We start from the raw sequence: 21,404 nt of genomic DNA, 5'->3' as shown, positions 1-21,404 counted from the left end.
TAACCACGCAACGCAAATTAAGCTCACTTCATTGAAGTTTTTGACATATACCATTTTGTACCTGAAGTATAGAATGAATGTGCTTGAGAGATTTAAATCAGCATAGATTGCCCATCTTCAATTAATACCGCCACCTTTACAAACTGCTGTTTGCCCATGATTTGAATACACCGAATACACGGACACAAACGCCTGACGAAAAATAAAAATGCATGTAGTTATCTACATAACATGATGCGCGCTTGAATTTTGAGCATACCCTGTATGAGTGTGAAGCACGGGGTGCGTTGCAGACCAATAGGCGATATCCTACCAAATGTAACGATCGGTGATACACACCAAAACGAATTGCATTAACTAGGTTGCTTGTGTTAAAAGTAGCACTTCTTAAATCAGTTGTTAGTGACATAAGCGTAGGAACAGAGGGAAATAACAGTCTGCTTGGCTTTGTACTAAGAACAGACACCATAATCCACCATGTTTTTACGCCACGAGACTGCTTAAAACACAGCAAACATGCCACGGAGAGAAATGAATCTATACGAAGCTACCTCAATTTTTTTTCTTCACACATGCACTGGAAACCCCCACCACTGGCTTTATTTATTTAATTATTTACACACACACACACCCAGCAGCACGAAAAAGACGTGACGATGGTAAGGCAGAAGATTGGGGGAGGGGGACCCAGGCAAAGCAGCACGTTCAGCACGTTCGTGAGTGGGTAGCAGCGGAGAGAGAGCGAGAGGGTGAGCATCTTCTGCAGGCATCCAGGCCGCAGAGGAGGCTTCTGATTGGTTGCTGGTAGTCAGCGACGTCAGCATCGCAGGCTGGGAGAGTGGAGAGGAAACACAGCGAGGCTGGAAGGGAACCCGTTGCACTCAAATGGGTGATCAGATCTGAGGGCACTCCACAGCTGCAGCTTGAAATCTTGTGATTTCTGCGCATATAAATCATTGCCTGAGCGACGTGTTACCCAGACCAGACCCTTCCCTTTAGGATTAGCACTGCAGACCACTGACCCTCAGACTCCAGCCATGAACTACCTGCGCCGCCGTCTCTCTGACAGCACCTTCATCTCCAACCTGCCCAATGGCTACTTGTCGGACCTCCAGAAGCCCGAATCATCCCAGCCGCCTCCACCCAACTCAACGGCCGAAGGTGGTCAGCAGGCCACCCCTCCGCCCGTCATTTCTCCTACTCCTGAGCGGAAACCCCAGCCAGCTGTCCAGCCCTCAGGGACAGGCTTCTTCAGCTCCATCACCAACGTGGTGAAGCAGACCGCAGCCTCGGCAGGGCTGGTGGAGCAAACCACCATCTCTATGGCTAAGAAGTACAAGATCCTCCTTGTCATTGATGAGCCCCAGCAGGACTGGTATGTGCTGCAACATGTTATCTTGCCAGTTTTGATCACTAAACAGCCTTTTGAATTGTGATCGCATCATATTACATTTTTGGGTTTTTGGTTTTGCATCTTGCTTTAGTTTGGTCAGTGGTCTGCTGAAACCTGTTGAAACATGTTGGTTAATGGGTAAATGCATATTAGAGCTAATGAGTGATATAATTGTCCGTTCAAATATATTGTGCAGTAATTGGCCAAACCAGGAAGCCTGCATCCCTACAGCATGGATGATGCATTTCTTTTAGTGTGTTTGTAGTGTGTGTGTTTGTGGTGTTGTTTTGTGTTGTGTGTGTTGTGTGTGTGTGTGTGTGTGTGTGTGTGTGTGTGTGTGTGTGTGCTCATATGTCCAAATTATAAGTAAAGCTGAAATCATTCATCAGATAATGTAACTCTGAAACACAATTAATGCAGGTTAACATTAATGCAGGTATAATTATTACAGTCAGTGTGCACAAAGTTCATAACTGATAACCAAATAGACCCAAATCCACAGACTATTCATGTATACTTCATACGATACTCAGCAGGTTAGTCTGATGTAAGCTGCTTGACATTGTTTTCCTTAAAAAATGACACTGTTTTTCAAATTCATTTTGTATATGTATACACCCATTTCTTCTAATTATTTTTTTTATTCACCAATTGGACACGCTGTCATGTATTTAGTCCCAAATATAAACTAGGGAAATCATTTACTGCCACCTTATATACTTAGGTTTTATTAAGATGTTCATTCCTTTGTATTTATCCCAGGTGCATAATAATAAAGATGAGTGAAGTAATGGTTGACAGATTTATTTTGCCTTTGAGATATTTGTCTTGTCTCATGAATGTACACTTCAGAAGATAGTATATGCCTCAGAGAGACTTAGAACAAGTGGAATGTTTATTAGATCTTCTTAAAACAGGCAGCGATATTGTGTAGGGAAATATTTGGAGGAGGTGTTTAACTATAGCCCTGTGCACGCTGTGTCATGTGAGTCACCCCTAGCAATTAAATAGATTAATTACAATATTTTGCCCCCTTTGATATAGGACCATGCAGTGATATAAGAGTGTAGTGACCGTAAAAGGATGACTGCGGTTTTGTTCCATGCCTCCTGACTATTGACAGGTTATTTCCATGTTATTGTACACACCTCTTCCTAGTTAATGGACTCATTTGCATGCACATGCTCCTTCAGCATTGTAATTTGCAAAGTCTTGTTTCTCACCCTGAGCCATGCTCTGAGCTTGTGCAATGACTGGGTAAGTTTTACATTGCTTGATTGTGTGTACTGTTTTTCCTCTTTGTTCTTTTTTTTAAAGAACAAATGAAAACTGAATTTTCATCAAAATAAATGAAACAAATTTTGAAGTAATATGTAAATACTGTTAAAGTTTCAAAACACACTGTTTATTCCCCCAGTCCATATATAGAATCTAAGCTGCAAAATCAGCACATTTCGAAATCACTCCAATGTCACAAGAACAGCCATGTAGCGCGAGCCCTGAATGATTTTTGAATGCAGCGCAGCCAATCAGAACAGAGCTCATTTAACTTGCATCCATCTTAAAGGTGCAATACAAGAAACAGCCTGTTTAGAAGTAGAAAAACGGTCATGTAAAAATGAATTATGGCTGTATTTAAAACCACACAAACTTAGTGGATGTCAAGGAAAACATATAAAAGAAAAATGTGGATATGAACCATTCAACAATTTTCATCTGTCTGGTTTGCCTGAATTAAGCTTTGTGACTGTATTTTCTAGAATTCGTATGCAGTATTTGATGTTAAAATCAGCATTCAGTGGATTTGTGTGTGATCTGTATGCAGGTTGAGCTTGTACTGGTGACAAGTTTTGAATTACCCACATTTGTCTGCTGTGGGTGAGGTTTATAGTTGGAGTGGTATGTTCAGTACCATTGGTTCAGGTGCAGCCACTGTCCGGACTAAATAGTTTGAAGCCCTCAAGCCACTGCGCAGCTTCAGAGGCAGTGTCTACATAACAAGCCTCATTGTTCAGTTACGATTTTTGACACAGATCTATTTTGCCTGTTCAAATTTGTTATTGCCTCTGGCCTGTATCAGTACACATATATGTGAACGCTTTTGTCCGTCACATGCGCACATTCATACATTTTGCACAGCTATCACCAACAACAAAAAACATTGTATTTGTGAGGTGATTCATGATATTAAAATTGGTAAAATGGACACACTAGTAGCTCATGAATGCATCACATTTTGTTCTGGAGGATGACAAACAGTTCGTCATGATCAGGTCGAGAAGGTTAGTTTTAGCTGTTTTAGCTGTTTTAGCTGTTGCTGTTGTCACTGATGTTGTTTTCCTTTGATGTTTTGCTGTACTACAGGTGCTGGTTGGTGACAACATGCATATAGGCAAAAGCCACACGAATTTTGATCTGACCTTTCTCATTTCTGTTGCATGGCAATGAATCGGATGTGTACCTGATCTTATACGAAAGTGACTCAAATGTGATTTGAAAAGATCAGCTTTCTTTGTCCACACAGCCCTGAAAAAGATCATATATGTGTCACATTAAGGCAAACTAGATTTGAATCACTTGAGCCTGGTAATGTGAATGCAGCCTTGAGAGCTCACCATGTGCAATCCTTAACAAGAAACATCTCACCCAGAGGGGATACAGTCATGTTCAAATGGCTTTCTGTTTATTATTATTATTATTTAAAAAATGGGTCATTATCACTGTAGACAGATTTTTATATTAAATTCTAAAGTGACTTTTAAATGTGTGATGGAGACCATCACTCCCTGGCTGTTGCATGAGGGAAGTAGCTCTTTGCTCTAGTGGTCAGAGCATATGTTCTCTGCTTAGAAGACTCAGGTTCAGCACTGGGAATGGTTGCTGCTTTCAGACCTTTGGTATAAAACAATAAGCAGAAATGGTGAAAGAAAAATAGTTATTAAATTGACCCCAAAATGCATAAATATTTTAGCTTCCATCATTCCTTCTACGTTAAAGCTGTTCTGCATTCTGTATTTGTTGTTTCAAAAATTATATTTTGGCATCAGTCATGGGTAGTGGAAAGGTGCATGGTAAGGACTTCCATAATGCTGTCTGTCCCTCTGCAGTCTTCTGTCAGTTTATTAAGGTCCAGCCAGACAAGAGAGAGGCTGGCTGGGGCAGCTGGCAGAGGAAACGGTGCAGTGAGGGTCACCACCAGAGCCCATCTGGTGCTGGACGAGAGAGACGGCACATGTCCACCTACCATGCTACAATGGTCAGACAGCAGACTGATACCGCGGTGCAGCTGTGTTTAGCGCTGCAGGAGAAAGCTCTGCATGCGCTCATGGGTCTGCTGCCGGAGCAGCACAGCAACCCCTCGGCAGCTATCACAGCATCACGGCAGGCAGGATGGGGGCTTGAGGAAGAGATAAGTGAGGAAGAGTTTACGTGCTGCAAGGCTTCTGAGCGAGTGGTGGAAGAACGACTAGTGTGTTGGTGGAGAAGGAGAGGGGGCACCATGCCAGCCAGTGCCGTGAATCAGAGCCATATTGAAAATAGGAGCGGGAATACCCAGTAAGGAGTGGGCAGAGTCCAGAGAAGATGACCCTCAGCATCAATGCTACAGCGAAGAAAATTGTTTGTTGCTGCAGACTTTAGATAAAGTGCAGGAAAGAGCTCACTGCCCTCACTGACACAGGTGTGCGCTGAGAACTGGGAAGTGACCACTGACCAATTCAAATCTGTCACTGACAGGGAAGTCGACATGACAGGAACGTGGCTCCCGTTGTGGTGGGAGGTCTAAGTGCACGGTGGCTCACACTGTGGAAATTTGGTGAGCTGCAGAACATCTTGGGTTTGGCTTTGTGATACCAGCACTTCGTCCACACATTTTTGAACCATCCACTACACCAACTCGTGGCAAAGTGGGCTGTGTTCCAGAGGGATGAGGAGTCTTGGCATGTGTTTGCTGTTTTCCACACTCAGCTGTGTGAGCCACCTGTGCTGGTAGTGCCCAGGGAAGGAGGTCAGTTTATCGTGGACAGTGGTAGCTCAGTGGTTAAGGTACTTTACTTGTAATCACATACTACATTGCATACTACAGTCATTGCTTGAGCAATCCAGAGCAAAACTACTGCATGATGAGGAGAGAGCTGTTGGCTGTAGTGGCGGGACTGTGGCATGTCCTCCGTTCCGCCCTTATCTTGTTAGCGTCCCCTTCCTCCTTCATCCCGATCACACCTCACAGACTTGCTCATGCAGTTCAGAGTCCAAGGGCCAGGTCATGAAACAGGTCATGGCTCTGCAAGAGTACTACTTCTACACCCAACACCACGTTGGATGGCTACATGGTAACACACATGCCCTGTCTCACCCGCCATGTGCCACTAAAGAATGTCAGTACGGTGTATACCTCAAAGAGAGCGTGGAGGCAGCAGGCTCAACGCTGCTGCTGTCATTGCCCCCGGTGACACGTACTCAATGCCATGAGCTGTGAGGAACTCTGCCACACCCAGTAGTAGGATGTGGCGCTCTCTCAGGTGCACAGATGGCTCCAAGCAGAACCATTAGGGTAGGCATGGTGCCACATGGGCCTACAGCTAAGACCCTTCAGGCTATCTGGGCCCTTCACGCTGTCTGGGACATTCTCCGGCTGTACCTCGAGCTGCTATACCGCGTGTGGCAGTTGCTAGTGCCAAGCAGTTTGATGAAGGCGGTGCTAAGCACAGTACATGGGCCAGCTGGCGTGACACACTTTAGCATAGGCAAAACACTGAAGTGTCTGTGACGGAGATTCTATTGGCTGGACTGCCACACGGACTTGGAACTACACTACTGCAACCAGTGCATGGCTAAAAAGGAACTGCTGCAGCAATCATATGCCCTCTCCTATTTCTCTGCTCCAGTCCACCTATGGGGAGAATCACCAGAGATGTCCTGGGTTCTTTTCCTACCATCGGCTCCAGGAACTAATATGCCATGGATTACTTCAGTAAGTGGCCAGAGGTATGCGCAATCCCAAACAAGAGCACAGATGCGATGGTGCAGCAGCTAGTCAAGGAGATCTTCTGCCACTTTGGAGTGCCTGAGGATCTCCTTGGCAAACAGGGCCACAACTTTAAGACAGCAATCATGACTGATGTCTGAAGATTCATTCAGATCCACAGATTCATTACATTCATTGCATTTTATATTCAGTGTAATGCAATTTAATGCAATCTGTAGAACTTGCTGCAGAAAAAAGCATGTGAGCACCTAACACCACCTCTCACACTTAAATTAGCTTCTTGGATATGCCCCTCCAAAATCCTGGGCATTAAAATGGAGCTGGCCCCCCTTAGCGGCTATACCAGCTTCCACTCTTCAGGAAATGCCTTAGACAAGATTATGGAGTGTTTGTTGCAATTTGTGCCCAATCAGTCTCACCAATGACTGGGGTTGACATCATGGCTTTGTGCAGGCTGCTGGAATTCATCTCAAGAAATCATGCCTTTATGGACCTTGTTTTGTGCCAAGTGAAACTGTTCTGCTTGAACAGGAAATGGCCTTCACCAAGCTGTTGTCACAAAGTAGCAAGCATATAATTATCTAAAATGGCTTTGAATGCTGTAGTATTAACATTACCCTTCACTGGAACTAAAAGGCCTAACCATAACCTGACAAAACAGCCCCCAGATCCTCCATCAACGTTTACAGTTTGTACTATACATTGTGGTAGGTAGCGAGATTCAGCTATCGCATCCCGATAGTAAAGTGTGATCGATCACTTGAGAGAACACGATTCTACTGCCCCAGAGTCCCATGGGGGTATTTTTACTGCCCCAGAGTCCCATGTGGGTGTGCTTTATACTACTGCAGCTGACATTAGCATTGTGCATTGTGATCGTAGGCTGATGTGCTGCTGCTTGGTCATGGAAATCTTTCATGGCACTCCTGACTCCCATTTCCTGTGATCAATCTGGATGATTCTATTTCACAATAATAGCTATTACAGTGGACTGGTGCAGGTCTATCAGGGCTGAAAGTTCACAAACTGACATGTAGCTGAGGTGGGCTCCTATGACTGCGCCATGTTTAAACTCACTGAACTCTTCAATGTGTCCCATTCTTCTGCGAGTATTTGTCTATGGCATGGTACCACATTATTGCCCTTGTTCACCTGTGTCTATCTCTGGTTCTATATGTTTCTTTTGCTGTGTGCGTTTGTTTTATTATGGCACGTTCCTTCTCCTTGTCTTTGAGCTCACCTGTGTCTTGTTTTAACACCTCCCCCTTCATCCTCAGGTGTTCTTTGTTTTTCAATGTCTATATATATTTCCCTGTTTATTTGTGTTTTTCTTTGGTGTGCATTTAGGTGTACCTATGCTAGTTTTTGTTCACTTTGCCTAGATCATTGTTGCTTTTCATTGAATGTCCCTTAGTATTTAATAATGAATAGTTTTTGTATCTTAGTTTATTTTGTTGTTTGTGTTTCCCCCCTGAACATTAATATGGACGACAGCAGTTTTGCGTCCTGTGTCCATGTCTTCTGCTACTCCAGCACTATGGTTGTGGTTTTGATTTTATATACCTGTCACCACTGAATGTGGTGGAAACATCGGAACACCTAATTAAGAGGGGTGACCCCATTATTTTGCCTATATAGCATATCCGATTGGTTGTGCTAGGCTGCTAACTTGTCAGTCAGAAAAAAACTCAACTAATGACTATTTAACAAATGCACAAGAATCCCAACTTGTATTCTTACCTTGTTTCTGTGAAGGTGATTGGCTAGGGAAAAATGAGCATCATCTCTGAAGAAAGATGGCTTAATCCACACAGAGCCTGTTATATTATATCAGACTTCATAAAACTATCACTGTGTAGATTCTATTAAAGATGGTTTGATTTCCCAGTCTTACAGTAAGAAAAGCATCACCACCTCTGCAACATGACATTTCCCTTCCACTGTGCACCTTTACAGTCCACTGATAGCAGCATTCCTGTAGTAGCCTACTCCGTATATTAATGTATGAAAGATAATATTGGTTTAGAAATGGGACATTTCATGGCTTTCATGGAGCTATGGCTTCAATGGAAAAGCCTCTTAATTAAATCACTACAGTGACTCATCAGAATGAGTGCCACCAATTTGCATAGTGAACGTGAAACTTGTGAAGAAGACCCAGCAGGTTAAAGAGACTGCATAGCCTTGCAGACTGTTGTTAGAGTTTGTTCTATTTTACTATCATTCATTATTTTTGCAAATAAGAAGCCTTTGTGTTATATCCATAATAAAATTTAAAATCAATCATTATTTATTTCTTTGATAAAAAGGGATGTAAGCAAGTTGTACAGTATTAAATATATGTTCTATTGAAGCTTCTTGCTTGGTATTTGGATGTATGGTTGAGTGGCAGGCTATCCCTTAAGTAATCCCCAGTAATCAGGGCAAAGATTATTGGGCGTACACTGCCCTTAACACTGGATTGCAAGACAGCTGCATTCATCCACTAATGCAGGCCCATCCTTGAAAGGACTGAGGCAGAGACAAGCTCACAGGAAGAGATTCATCCAGAGAGCAGCGTGTTAGGAGTGGGGCAAAGAACATCATATATCTATGAAATCTATTTCACACGCCAGTGGTTGTCATTTTCGTCATATCATTTTTGTTGTATATTTGTGCTTGTGCACAGTGATGTCACTGTGTTGCAGAATCATAGACGAAGGTATTTTGTGTTCAGTACGATGCAGTTTTTTGGGTTTTGTGCTGAGGCTGCTGGGAGAGCTACTGCTATTACTGTTGGTACTGCTGATCCTCTTTTGTGTGTACAGTGCAGTAGGACACTGTTTCCTTTTCCTTTTTTAAATTTTTCTACGTGCTTGTAATTGTATCTGATAATCCAGTGAAATACCTGCTACAACCAAAAGTGCTGGATTTTTTCAGCCTTTTTTTTTGTCTGTCATGGCAGTAAATAAGAAGTGAATCTCCACAGCAGCAATGACTGATCTCTGGTTGCTAATTTAAATGAAAGAAATGTTTAAAAATTAACTACTGCTGCTGAGGCATAGCCTGCCATCTCTATGACCGTTGACTAAAAGCAGAAGCTGTTGTAGCCCTGTAACATGCATGTTTTCCATCAACACATGCTCCAACTTCCTCTGGTTACTGGCACTTTATCATCTCCAGAACAGCATGGGGACGGGAGGCATGCAGTTATGCACATTTGAGCACATTTACAACAACATTGTGGATCCTAGCATTGCTACAGTGCCATGCAGGGAGAGGAGTGGTTTGCATAAGCAGCCCAGACCAGCCTGGTGTTCCTCAAGAAAAATCACATAAAATTCTCATGCTTTAAGAAACAAAATGCACTATAAACACAACTCTTTCTTCCCATTTATGTAAGATGGCATATCTCTTGGTGCTGTGAGATACCCATTTCACAATGATTTCAAACCCAGTCTTGATGGTTTGTGCCCCTTCTTCCATATGGATCTTTTGAGCTAATAAATAGGCATCACTTTCAGCCTGGCATTGATTTATTTTCTCCCCCTTTGATCTCGATGGGGATGAGTCACTGTCGTCTGCCCACAAGGTTCCGTGGTACAGTGTTGACATGAATAATTCACTTTCGACTTTCTGACAGTCTGCTGTCATACGCTCATTGCTGGTATATATGCTGCGTAAGCAAACAAATGTGTCTCCTGTCGTATTTGCTGTTAAATTGAGTGAATATATTTGGTGTTATAATATGGTTTGAAGTTCTTGATATGACTGTGTCCATTTGCTTATATCAACCCATTCACAAGGTCATCTGATCATTACCATTTAACCTTACCTTTGAGAAAATATCCCAATACCTGTTTTTCAACTAAATTCTGTATTGGTGCTTAAAAATACTCTCATAATTACAAATACTCTCATGTTTGTGTGCAGAACCCTAAAGCCTCATGTATGACAATGAGCATTGTGAACACACCCACAGTATTGGACACTAAACTGTAGGCTTTAGCCCATCTGTTCAATGCCCAGACACCCTCAGCTTCATTCATCACATCCAATTCAGGCAACAGCATCACTGCTGGTTAGTCATTATTAGGATGGCAGGTTAGCTGTTCTCAACACAGCAGTTACGCTGACATGGTAGTGGCATTGATATGAACCTCTCACACACCGCAGAATTGCTGGAGGTTTTGCATGTTTTATGTATCAGCATAACTGATGGATTAAGATTGATTTCTCATCCTGAAACATCCAGCCAACAGAAATGCTGTATTCAGAGACTGACCACTTACATAAAACCGGAGGCTGGCTAACACAAACAGGCAACATCTATAACGTGTTTCTAAGAAGCAAATGTTTCTAATGAAGTGTGTGTTGATGTACTAGATTACAGTCATTAATATTTGAGTTACACTAATTGACATTGTTTCTATGTTGTACAGGCCCAAAGTTTTTAAAGGCAAGAAGCTACAGGGAGATTATGATATCAGAGTGGAACAGGTAGGTGTATGAATATACCAGACATACTCAAAATATACCGTGGTTACGTGCCTGTAGTTTTGATGTTAACAATGATGTATGTCCTTGTTAATCTACTCATTCATCTGCATTGAAGGCGGAGTTTCGTGACCTCAGTGTGGTTTCCCATGCCAACGGGACCTGTAATGTGGCTATGCAAGTCCTGAGGAATGGAACCAAGGTAGTGAGGTAAGCACACAGACCTACACAAGCATTTGTATGTTTGGCTGAACTCTAATACATGATTTGTTTGTAGCATCTGGGTGTGTGCTGGGATAGATAACAATCTGCCTGTGCAATCACTTCTGCTACATAATGGATTGCAACCGCGTCATTTAAGATGCCTGTCTGCTATGTTGTAATGGTCTCTGTCCAAGTGTCTGGAAGCATTAGACACTAATTCATGCACATCACTAAGAGGGCTGCAGTGCGTTCATGGGCAGAAAGTTGTGGTACTGTCTGATCAGACTCCTGGCAAACACACAGAGCATTCTGGGAAAGCAGGAGGCTGTGATAACGCAGTAAGGCTCCTCTTTACCCCTCCTAAAACCATGAAGTGAATTCTTTAATCTAGCAATGAATCTATGTACTACAAGGACTCTTCTTCCTGAGTTATACATACTATTGAACAGTTGCCACTATTAGAAACATCTATCTTCTACTTACACTCACTGGCCTCTTCATTAGGTTAATTATCTTACAGGAGCTGTTATAGCAGTACAGTAACAGACTATAGGTCATGTTGCCTTGACCTGCAAAGTCTTTCTAATAAATGGTTCAAATAAAATTTAGGTGGCATATCTAATAAGGTGACTATGTTAAAACTACTATTAAATTATGGGGTTGATGTTGTAATTGAATGTAAGAAGGGTAACTGTGTGATATGATGCAGCACCTGTTATCACATTCCTGCTGTCTCACAGACCTATAAATACGCAATCCTACTGAGACACAACAAGACAATCATACATACAGACAAGGTGTTTACTATAGAGTTTAACAAGGCATTAGACCAAACCACCCCACAATCTGCTTTACAGCACTTGTGCGGTGCGGTGAGGTGAGTGGCTCTAAACGGAAAGTCTGAATGTGTTCGCAGGTCGTTTAAGCCGGACTCTGTGCTGATCCGACAGCATGCCTTCAGCATGACTGAGAATGCAGACTTCCGCAACCTTGTCATCGGGCTGCAATATGCAGGCATCCCTAGCATCAACTCACTGGAGTCTGTTTACAATCTCTGTGACAAACCATGGGCGGTGAGTCCTTCAGGAAAGTCGCATGGCGAGGATATCAATAATATGGAACAAAGTGAAGAAAGGGTAACTCAGGGTAACTCAGTGTTTACTTCATGTGTTTTACCTGAAGTTTGCTCAACTGATCAGCACACACAGGAAACTTGGAGCAGAGAAATTTCCACTGATTGGACAAACTTTCTATCCAAACCACAAAGAGATGGTAAGACATTTATGCTCACAGATAAGGGAGAAAGCTACAAGCAAAAACCAAACAAACAAATCAAACTATTATCAAGAACCATAAATATCTTTTCTGTTGTTATGCACTGTTTAGGTAACCATGCCAACCTTCCCTGTTGTTGTGAAAATTGGCCATGCACATTCTGGTGTGGGGAAGGTAAGCTTAAAATCAGCCAGTGTTCCTATAAAGTAGATAAATCCATTCAACTATGATGGGTCTGCAGAGAGCACAAGCGCTAACTGCTGTTTAAATCCACTTGTTAAGGTGAAGGTAGATAATCACTCAAAGTTCCAGGACATAGCGAGCGTGGTGGCTCTCACACAGACCTACTCAACATCTGAGCCCTTCATCGATTCCAAGTATGATATCAGGATTCAGAAAATTGGCAATGATTACAAAGCGTACATGTAAGTGTTACTGCTGTTGCCTAGAGATATATAGACTATGAAAATATCCCCACGGCAAGATGAGTTGTATCTGGTGAACTGGTCCTGTGTTGTAGGAGGACCTCTATCTCAGGAAACTGGAAGTCCAATACTGGCACTGCCATGCTTGAACAAGTGGCAATGACTGACAGGTAACGGAAAGAATAAAGGGAAATATATCAACATGAAAATGCATTCAGGGACCCTTTTTATATAGAACCTCTTATGAAAGGGGTTTCATTGGCTCAGTGTAAATTGGTCTATTATGCTAGACTGACAGACTGAGGAGCCCAAAATGATTCATCTTAGCGTGATCTGTTCTCTTACCTATAATTCAGCCTGCTAATAATTCAGTATTTCCTTTAAGAGTTTTCAGCAGAATTTCTCCTCCACAGATTTCTTCCTTTGTTATTGAGAGATTTCTAGTATGGTCACCATGAGTAGATTCAAATCCAGCAGAGTAAAGACAAGAATAATTTTGGATTCAGGAGTCTTGATGTAATATTGTGTGTTCTCACTTTCTGGTAACAAAACGGATGCCATAAACTTGCTTACCCAGACTCTGTGTGGCAGGTATAAGCTTTGGGTGGATACCTGCAGTGAGCTGTTTGGAGGACTTGATATTTGTGCAGTCAAAGCTATTCATGGCAAGGATGGGAAAGACTATATTACTGAGGTAGGCTTAAAATTGCAGGTGAACTATATTTGTTATTTTGGCAAATTGTTGGTGGTGGTGGTGGTGATGGTGCCTTAGGAAAGCAATTAAAAAATTTATTTTAAAAATGCTTCATGCTATTATAAATTAAAAATAGTTTTGTGTGATGACAGTGGGCTCTGCCACAGTGTGGTGTGACTGTGCTGAGCAGTGTGACTCGTCTCTGGACAGGTGGTGGGCTCCTCCATGCCACTAGTGGGCGATCACCAGACAGAGGACAGACAGCTCATCGCTGACATGGTTATTGCCAACATGAACCAGGCTATGGCACAAAACCCCAAGAGACCAACTACAATCCAGCCAACGCAGGTACATTTTGTCAGTTGTGGAGAGATACAAGAATAACATTTAAGAGCAGATTCAATAAATCAGTAATATATTGGTAATAGTAACAGTACCATTGTGGGTGTGCCCTGTAATTGCTAGAGTGGTTTCCTGATAGGCCTTTGAGTTGAATTAGCTGTTTGTATATCACGTTGTATATTTTACATTTTATGTCATATATGTTGTAAATCTGTGCAGCTGCCATCCTGGCCACATCTCACTTGTAAAAGAGATTCTTTGATCTCAGTGGGACTTAATACATTATGGCATTGTTGTATTTACTTGTAGAACAACAGTCAGAAGGAAGCCATGACAGACCTGAAGAAGACTCCGCCCCAAAAACCTCCGCCCCAGGGTTGTCTGCAGTACATTCTCGACTGTAATGGCGTTGCAGTAGGTTCAAAACCAGTCCAGGGAAACTGAGGTGGGAGAGAAGCCAGAGTAACATCACTCTTCCCAGGCTGAGCGCTAGAGGCAGGCTAAGGGCAGGCTCAGTCAGGTTTCTGTAAGGGTGGTCACAGAGAAACCCTGAACTGTGTTTTTTCCTGTGCAGTGTAATCTGTACTTCAGCTGTGTGCTTGGGAGGGTTGCTTGTGTTTCTGTGTATAGCGGTTGTGTTCTTCAGGGCTGTATTGTGTGCTGTTATGAGCAGACTATGTCCACATAGTTTAGTGTTGTTTCTCTCATCATGTACTTTGTTTCTTTGATTCTTGTTATCCCTGCTGCTGTCACCATGTCAGTGTTTGCTTATCAGTGGCGTTCAAACTGTGATTTGGTCAGCAGTTTGACATTGTGTGTGCAATATATGTGTGTGAGTGTGTGAGTGTGTATGATCATGGTGGAAATTATATAAATAGAAATGTATTGATATACATACACATTGTTTTTCTCCCTTTTTTGCATGAGCCCTTCAAAAGCAGATAATTGTGCAGAAGGTGTGGTGGACATGCTATGCTTTTTGGTGACATCACTGTTAATGTTTTAATAGAACAATTCGAACACATTAGTGGTGCTTATGGAATTGTGAATGCGTAATAAATATCGTCAATAGTAGTTACAACTTAGTGATCAGAGAACCTATGTACAGCACTGTCAGTTTTTGAAGAATTTAGAAATATTAGTGGCTTTTTATTTTAGCTACATTGTAAAGTCACATATTTTTTCCACCGGATTATGAAATACTATCATGTGTAAGACGACTCCAAACCTGAGTGATTGATTTTTGTATGAGTTTGGTAGAGATGTTTTTAAAAGTTCGCCTATTGAGTCAGGTGTCAATATATGACAATACACATGGGGTTTTTAGGAAAATGATAAGGTAGTGTTTTTTAAAATTGTGATTTAATTGTCACCGCAGACATTTTAAAAGATATCAATATAAGCCAAAGGTTTCTCCCCTTTATTCTAGTTTTAGGTATTGGTAATGTATTTATTTTTTATTAATGGAAGCTAGTATATTTGATTGCGACAACATCAGAGAGTTTCTGATAGCTGAATGTCCTGATTATTAATCCTATATGAACAAAGTTATATATCCATGTGTGAACAGCAAAGAAGAATGATGTACTGATTAAGGGTGAAGTGCATGTTATGCTCTAAGCCATATCAGCAGAAGACAATGACAGATTGGCTGGGACAGTATTTTAATTCCTTTCTTTGCCTTGTTATAGTCCATGTGTCACTGTGACCGTTTAATGGATGGAGATTGTGGCACTGGTGAAGGTGTGTTTGTGTTACTGCCATTCTTTCCATTTTTTGCCTTATTTACATCAGTGCAATATGTGCAGTATGTACATGTAGTTACTATTTATGTCGCAGAGAGGTTATAACACACATGACTGCAGTGCTAAGCAAACTCTTTGACTTGTCCTTGGTCAGAGGTGAGGTTCTCTATATGTTCTCCTTGGTCAGAGGTCAGGATTCCCTTCTGTGCTCTTGCACATTCCAATGCATGTGAGGTAGAAAATATTTGCTGTATAACAAAATGTATGTTGATGTTGAGAATAATACTGTGTGTGTCTTTTCTTGAACTTTGATGCTGTAAGGCTCATATAAGAAGATTAACATTTGTGTCTTTGGTTTATACTAATACAACTGTCCCCGTGTGTGTGTGTGTGTGTGTGTGTGTGTGTGTGTGTGTGTGTGTGTGTGTGTGTGTGTGTGTGTGTGTCTATATTAATATATATATATATATATATATATATATATATATATAATTACTCTTCTCTCAACTGAAGCATGATTCTATTCCAATGAAATTGTTAGACATTTCTGTCACAGGCTTATTTCTCTTCTAAACTCAATTGTTTGATATAAATGTATATGTACTGTACTATGGAAAATGAACACATGTACAAAAAGCTATGTGCTACTATTTTAAGGCAAAGCTACCAGATGCAGACATGGCTGTAGTAGTGTGTGATTTAAGTATCAGGATCTGGACTGAGTTTAATGAGAATGTGAGTCTGAACGTTTTTTAGCTGAATGAGTATTAAATTCAAATGTAGTGCTGCTCTGCGTAATCTTAATCTCAAATTTAGATTTACTACCTAATAAAGTGACATCAGGTTACGTAGGTTTTGAGAAATACCTTAAAACACAGAGCTGGAAAAAGCCAATGCAAAATCCAAAAAACATACAAACAAACAAACAAAAGAAAAACACTGAAAACATTGTCAATGCGTTTGTGAAATTTTGATTTCACAGGCAATAAAGCTTACATCGCAATATATGTTTATACTGTGTCATCAACTCAGTTATTTCTGTTCTGCATGAAAAGACAAATGAAGATTACTTGTATCTCTTCTAGTCTACTGTTGTGCTTTTTTGCACAGTCTCTGTGATTAACACAATTATATATACCCAGTTAAACATAATATACCCCTCTATACAAAAAGAAGCAGAGGGAGGAACCTTGATACTTGTACTGGGGACAACATGAGGTCATTTACACACAGACTAATGCAAACCACCGGATTTGCCAAGTCTGTCGGTTAACTCGTGGACTAAAAGTTAACAGCCTCATGCTGCCTTCACAGCATCCTGCTTTTGTGACGTGAAAGTGATGCTCTGACCGACCCATCATGTCCTCATGCAGAAGTGTTTGTTTATACTTAAACCCCCTGCACTCCTGCTTTCCTGTCTCTAATGTAAATGTAAAATGTCTCCTGTGTCCTGCAAATATAAATGTGGATGGATAAAATGAGAGGATTTGAGTGTTCAGCTGAAAAGCACTGCAATGTGTATTACAGTGTGTATTAATAACACAGTGTTTCTCATACAAAATTTAGGGGGCTGGTTGAAAACCCAGGCATCAATATCAGTTAATGATCAGGCTTCTTCTGGGGCATCTAGCATTGCACGGGTCAAGGGGCCAGCCGTCGGTCTGCCCACAGCATGCCTGTGCGCTGTCGGAGACACAGCCCAGGCTGTGACCGACGCACCTCATGTTCCAGACGTTCAGTGTCGGCGGAGCCTCACCTGACGCCACAAAGCAGGGAGCAGGTACACCCAGCGCTCAGGTGAGAGGTTTTACTTTCCATTTCATGTACAGCTGCTTTTGCTTTCTGTTGGATATTTTTCATTGATTATACACTTGGCTTCTGTCCTTCTCCAGTAAAGCTCAGTGCTGTCCAGTGCATCAGAATGTAGGGACAAGTCATTCTTCCACAGCCAGTGAGGACGAGGGCAGAGCTGAAGTGATCCGAGTCTTTCACAAGCCTGCTCTCAGACTGACTGCAAAACCAGAAAAGAGTTCTGCACATAAATGACAGTTCATTTCATACTGTTATGATTCCATCTGTGTATAATATACAGGCTACAAGAGATGTCCTAGTTGATGTTTTCTTTCTGTATTGTTGCATGTTAATTGCAAGTGCATGAGTCTCACTACATAGTCGTACAGTTGCATGTAACAATACAGATTAATGTAAGGCTTTTTTTAAATAAATGACTAACAAAAACAATGTTTGTGAAGTTATATTAAGTGATTGTATCATAAGTGCAGTTATATTAAGTGATTGTATCGTAAGTGCAGTTATATTAAGTGATTGTCTTATTTGCTGTCTATTAAATTGGTAGAAAGCAAAACAAGCATAAACACTTCTGGTAGGAAATTGTTGTGTAACCTCAAATTATAAGTTTTGGTTGTCTTCTTATTCATCTCTATTCCAGTGAATGGGAAACTGCTTAGGATATATAATTCCATCCTTTATTTTTTCCATCCTTTATTCTTTTGAGATCTGAAAGTAATCACATTGTGAAAAATATGTCTAGTGTCAGACCCTGAAAATCAGAATTGTTTGCATTACATTGTGTGTACATTTGTGGGTTTGGACATGAGCACACATGTTGTGTTGGAATACCAAGACCAGGTAAGCAGGCCCAAGCAACAGGAACAACTATCACTGATTACAAATAAAGCATTTTAAAGGCAGTGTGTCCAATGAATATAAACTGAACGTTCACTTTCAGAGTAGTGCAAAAGTAGTGGATTCAACTTCTCTATCAGTGCTGCTCTTTAAAAAAATACAACTGCTTAGGCACAAATAATTAATTAGGGAAATATCTGTAAGTGTAAAAAGCTATAAATTTAAATTGAATTTTGCTGAATAACAATACAGCTATAATATGCCAATATGGAATGAGTAAACAGATATGCAGGACAGTTATTATATATCCTGAAATAGTAAATAAAAACCTAATAATTAAGACTGAGTTTTTTGACATTCAATATAAAATTTTCTAACATGGTCCCCCCATAAATCCGTTCTAAATGCAGGCTGTTATTTTAAATCTTCACATCCCCCTGTATATTTTCAAATGGTTCATTCTGAGACAATTTAAGCAATAGGCCTACATATGACTCGAAACTTTTCCCTGGAAAATTGTTAGGAAGAACATAGGAATAAAGGCAGTATAAACTGACTGACTAACTAGCCAAACAACCAATCAATGAACTAACCAACCAACACTTGACAGCAAACTGTAAAATGATCATGACGCATTTTAAATTATGTTTTTACAACGTGATTTACACTTCCACTCTAACCCCAGAACCGTGGGTGGTTCCAGACCTCTGCTACTCATATACAATGCACATAAAGAAGGGACATGATATGAAACCTACAGTTTTCCTTTTTTGATTTAAATGAATTATTCCTGCATATTGAAAGATGGCTAATTAATGCAGTAAATAAACCTTGGCTATCATGCAGAAACAGCCCTATGAGGTATGAACAAACTTATACTTATATGGCCGAAACAGATATCAAATTGAATTCTGAAGTCTGATTCTCCAGGTTATGAAATGTTAAGCCATTACTCAGTAAAATTTACATTTATACTTAGCAGACGCTCTTATCCAGAGTGACTTACAAAAGTGCTTTGTCACTTACTTATAGAATGTATCCTAGGCAGCACAGTAGGTTACGGTTGAGATACTACTGGTTTAGAATATTGTTGAAATAGTTCCAGTATCACAGTGCTGAACAGAAGGTTTTCAACAACACCTCTGATGTGAGGTCATTTTTAAAAAGCTGAAGGTTTCGACAGCACCTGTGATGTGAGGTAATGTTTAAAAATAAGACCTGTGAGACCATCCCGTCAGCTCAGGCCAGCTCAGCCAAATGCTTTCAGACACGACTACAGCTATACACCTGCACCCAGCAATGACAAGACGAACACAGTCAACCACTGGCTCTGGACCTAAAAAGAAGATGCGTCAGTTTGGAATGAGCTTTACATTTATCACATTTTATCATGTTTCCCTCAATATATACTTCCCTGAATATAATAGAAAAGGTCTAGAAAAGGTCTTGGCCACAGGAATTTTGAATAAAATAGGGGCTGTATTTAGATGAGATTTAGTTTGAAGAGGATGGATGCCAGGGTCTTTCCTCCTCGTGTCAGGTGCACTAAGTCTGGTGTGGACAGTGAGTGCTGCTGAAGAGACACCGAGACCAGGCACAAGATGGGGAGGTAACTGAAGCCCTGTCACCAGGAAAGGTAGCAGCAAGTGGAAAATATTCTCTTACAGCATTTTTAATCATGGTCATTCTCTTGAATTTCAGTTATTGCACCAGCTCCACTTGTTAGAAACGATTAGATTAACAGCATGTGCAATTGATTTGCAGCTAAGATTGGGGAAGAGACACTCGAATACCTCCCAGAAGGACCCCTGGTGATCATTAGTAGCAGGATGTGTATATACATGTATATAGATGATCTCCTAAAAAAACATTCCTGATTAAAGGCAAATATGAACCAATATATCACATTGCAAGGATATTGGTAAAAATTCTAATTGTGGTATGTGTTGCAGCATAACATAACTGCTCTGGTAAACTCATGATGCAACGTGGCTAAAACAACCAAACACTCTTCTGATGAATGTCTGTTATAGAAAAGGGTGCTCACGGAACACTATAAAAAAAAATCATAGTTTGTAGTAGATATCATTTCTATAGTTTAACTTTCAGTGTTGAAAAGGCTAATACTTTGAGTAATGATATATAGAGATAGTAATTTTATAATATAAATATTTATTGTGCAGCCCTACCAATAACAATTTTACCCACATTTGTATAACATTTCTTATCTCTCTGTAGTCCTAAACAGCACTAACAACCAACAGCCAACGATCTTCTTTCTCTCCTGACCGTTTCTATAAGCAAAAATGCTTTAGGCCCCCTTATGTCAAAAGGTTGCTTATCTAAAGCTCATAGGATGCCCAGCTGTCAGTGAAAGCTTGCTTGAAAGATTACATTTATTCAGTAATGTGATCAAGCAATCAACATCTAATCGAGGGGGAAATACTTTATGTAAATAGTAAAAATAAAAAGCATAAAAGTGACTTTCTAAGATTGATTACCAAAATGAAAAACAAAGAGTCATAATGGATTTATGATGCAACATACTAAAATACCTTTTATTTGTATACACCTTTCTGGTACTGTCAAGTTCATAGTGTCATGCAATAAAAGATATAAATATGGGACAGAGGGGGAGTGTTTTTAAATAATCATATTTTAAAAGTTGTAATTATTATAGCTGTAACTTATTCTCAGATCTCTAAGGTGCCCAAATCAATGCAATTTTAAAATCTAGACTGAAAACTCCTGTGCTTTTTATAAAATCCATGGGCTTTGCACTGTAGCCATGTGTTTTCTTTTAATCAGTGTACTTCCTCCAATGTTTAATTCCTTAATCTTTTTCCTTTTGTGTGTCTATTTATTTACATTTTCTTCTATGCTCTTCTTCTCCTGCATGTAAATCTCCTCTGTGAATGGAGAATGCGATACAGATTACTTCGGCTGTTCTGTTCTATAAACTTTGTTTGGAGTCCAAACCCTCCACCATGAGAAAGCAGTTTCCTGTATGCTAAACTTCACAATGATATATCCAGTGCTTTGTTAAACATGTAGTGTAAAGTATTTGGTAACAGATCCTCTGGGTAACACTATGGAGTGCATGTATGTGAATGATGCAAGGTAATACAAACAACTAACAGTAACTGTGAATTGTTGGTGTAATTAAAAAGAACAACTGTGTGATTTATTTATATATATATTTATATATATATATAGT

At 40.5% G+C, this 21,404-nt stretch overlaps 1 protein-coding gene and 1 long non-coding RNA gene across 2 annotated transcripts; both read left to right on the top strand.

Moving 5' to 3' along the window:
* The first annotated feature begins 738 nt into the window (after nucleotides 1-738).
* syn2a (synapsin IIa) lies at nucleotides 739-14,693 on the top strand. The gene is made up of 11 exons (XM_027001806.2): nucleotides 739-1,375; nucleotides 10,802-10,859; nucleotides 10,975-11,066; nucleotides 11,977-12,133; nucleotides 12,243-12,332; nucleotides 12,447-12,509; nucleotides 12,618-12,760; nucleotides 12,856-12,930; nucleotides 13,352-13,454; nucleotides 13,665-13,802; nucleotides 14,106-14,693. Exons 1-11 carry the CDS (start codon nucleotides 1,038-1,040, stop codon nucleotides 14,238-14,240), a joined length of 1,392 nt encoding a protein of 463 aa, XP_026857607.2. The 5' UTR covers nucleotides 739-1,037; the 3' UTR covers nucleotides 14,241-14,693.
* A 1,309-nt stretch (nucleotides 14,694-16,002) lies between these two features.
* On the top strand, nucleotides 16,003-17,784 carry LOC113572348. The gene is made up of 2 exons (XR_003410099.2): nucleotides 16,003-17,338; nucleotides 17,434-17,784. It is a non-coding gene; the product is annotated as an uncharacterized LOC113572348 (long non-coding RNA).
* Nucleotides 17,785-21,404: the final 3,620 nt, after the last annotated feature.

The sequence above is a fragment of the Electrophorus electricus genome, chromosome 24 (genome assembly GCF_013358815.1).
Source record: "Electrophorus electricus isolate fEleEle1 chromosome 24, fEleEle1.pri, whole genome shotgun sequence".
Lineage (NCBI taxonomy): Eukaryota > Metazoa > Chordata > Actinopteri > Gymnotiformes > Gymnotidae > Electrophorus > Electrophorus electricus.
The sequence above is the reverse complement of the archived record's forward strand: the minus strand, read 5'-3'. Positions and strand labels throughout refer to the sequence as shown.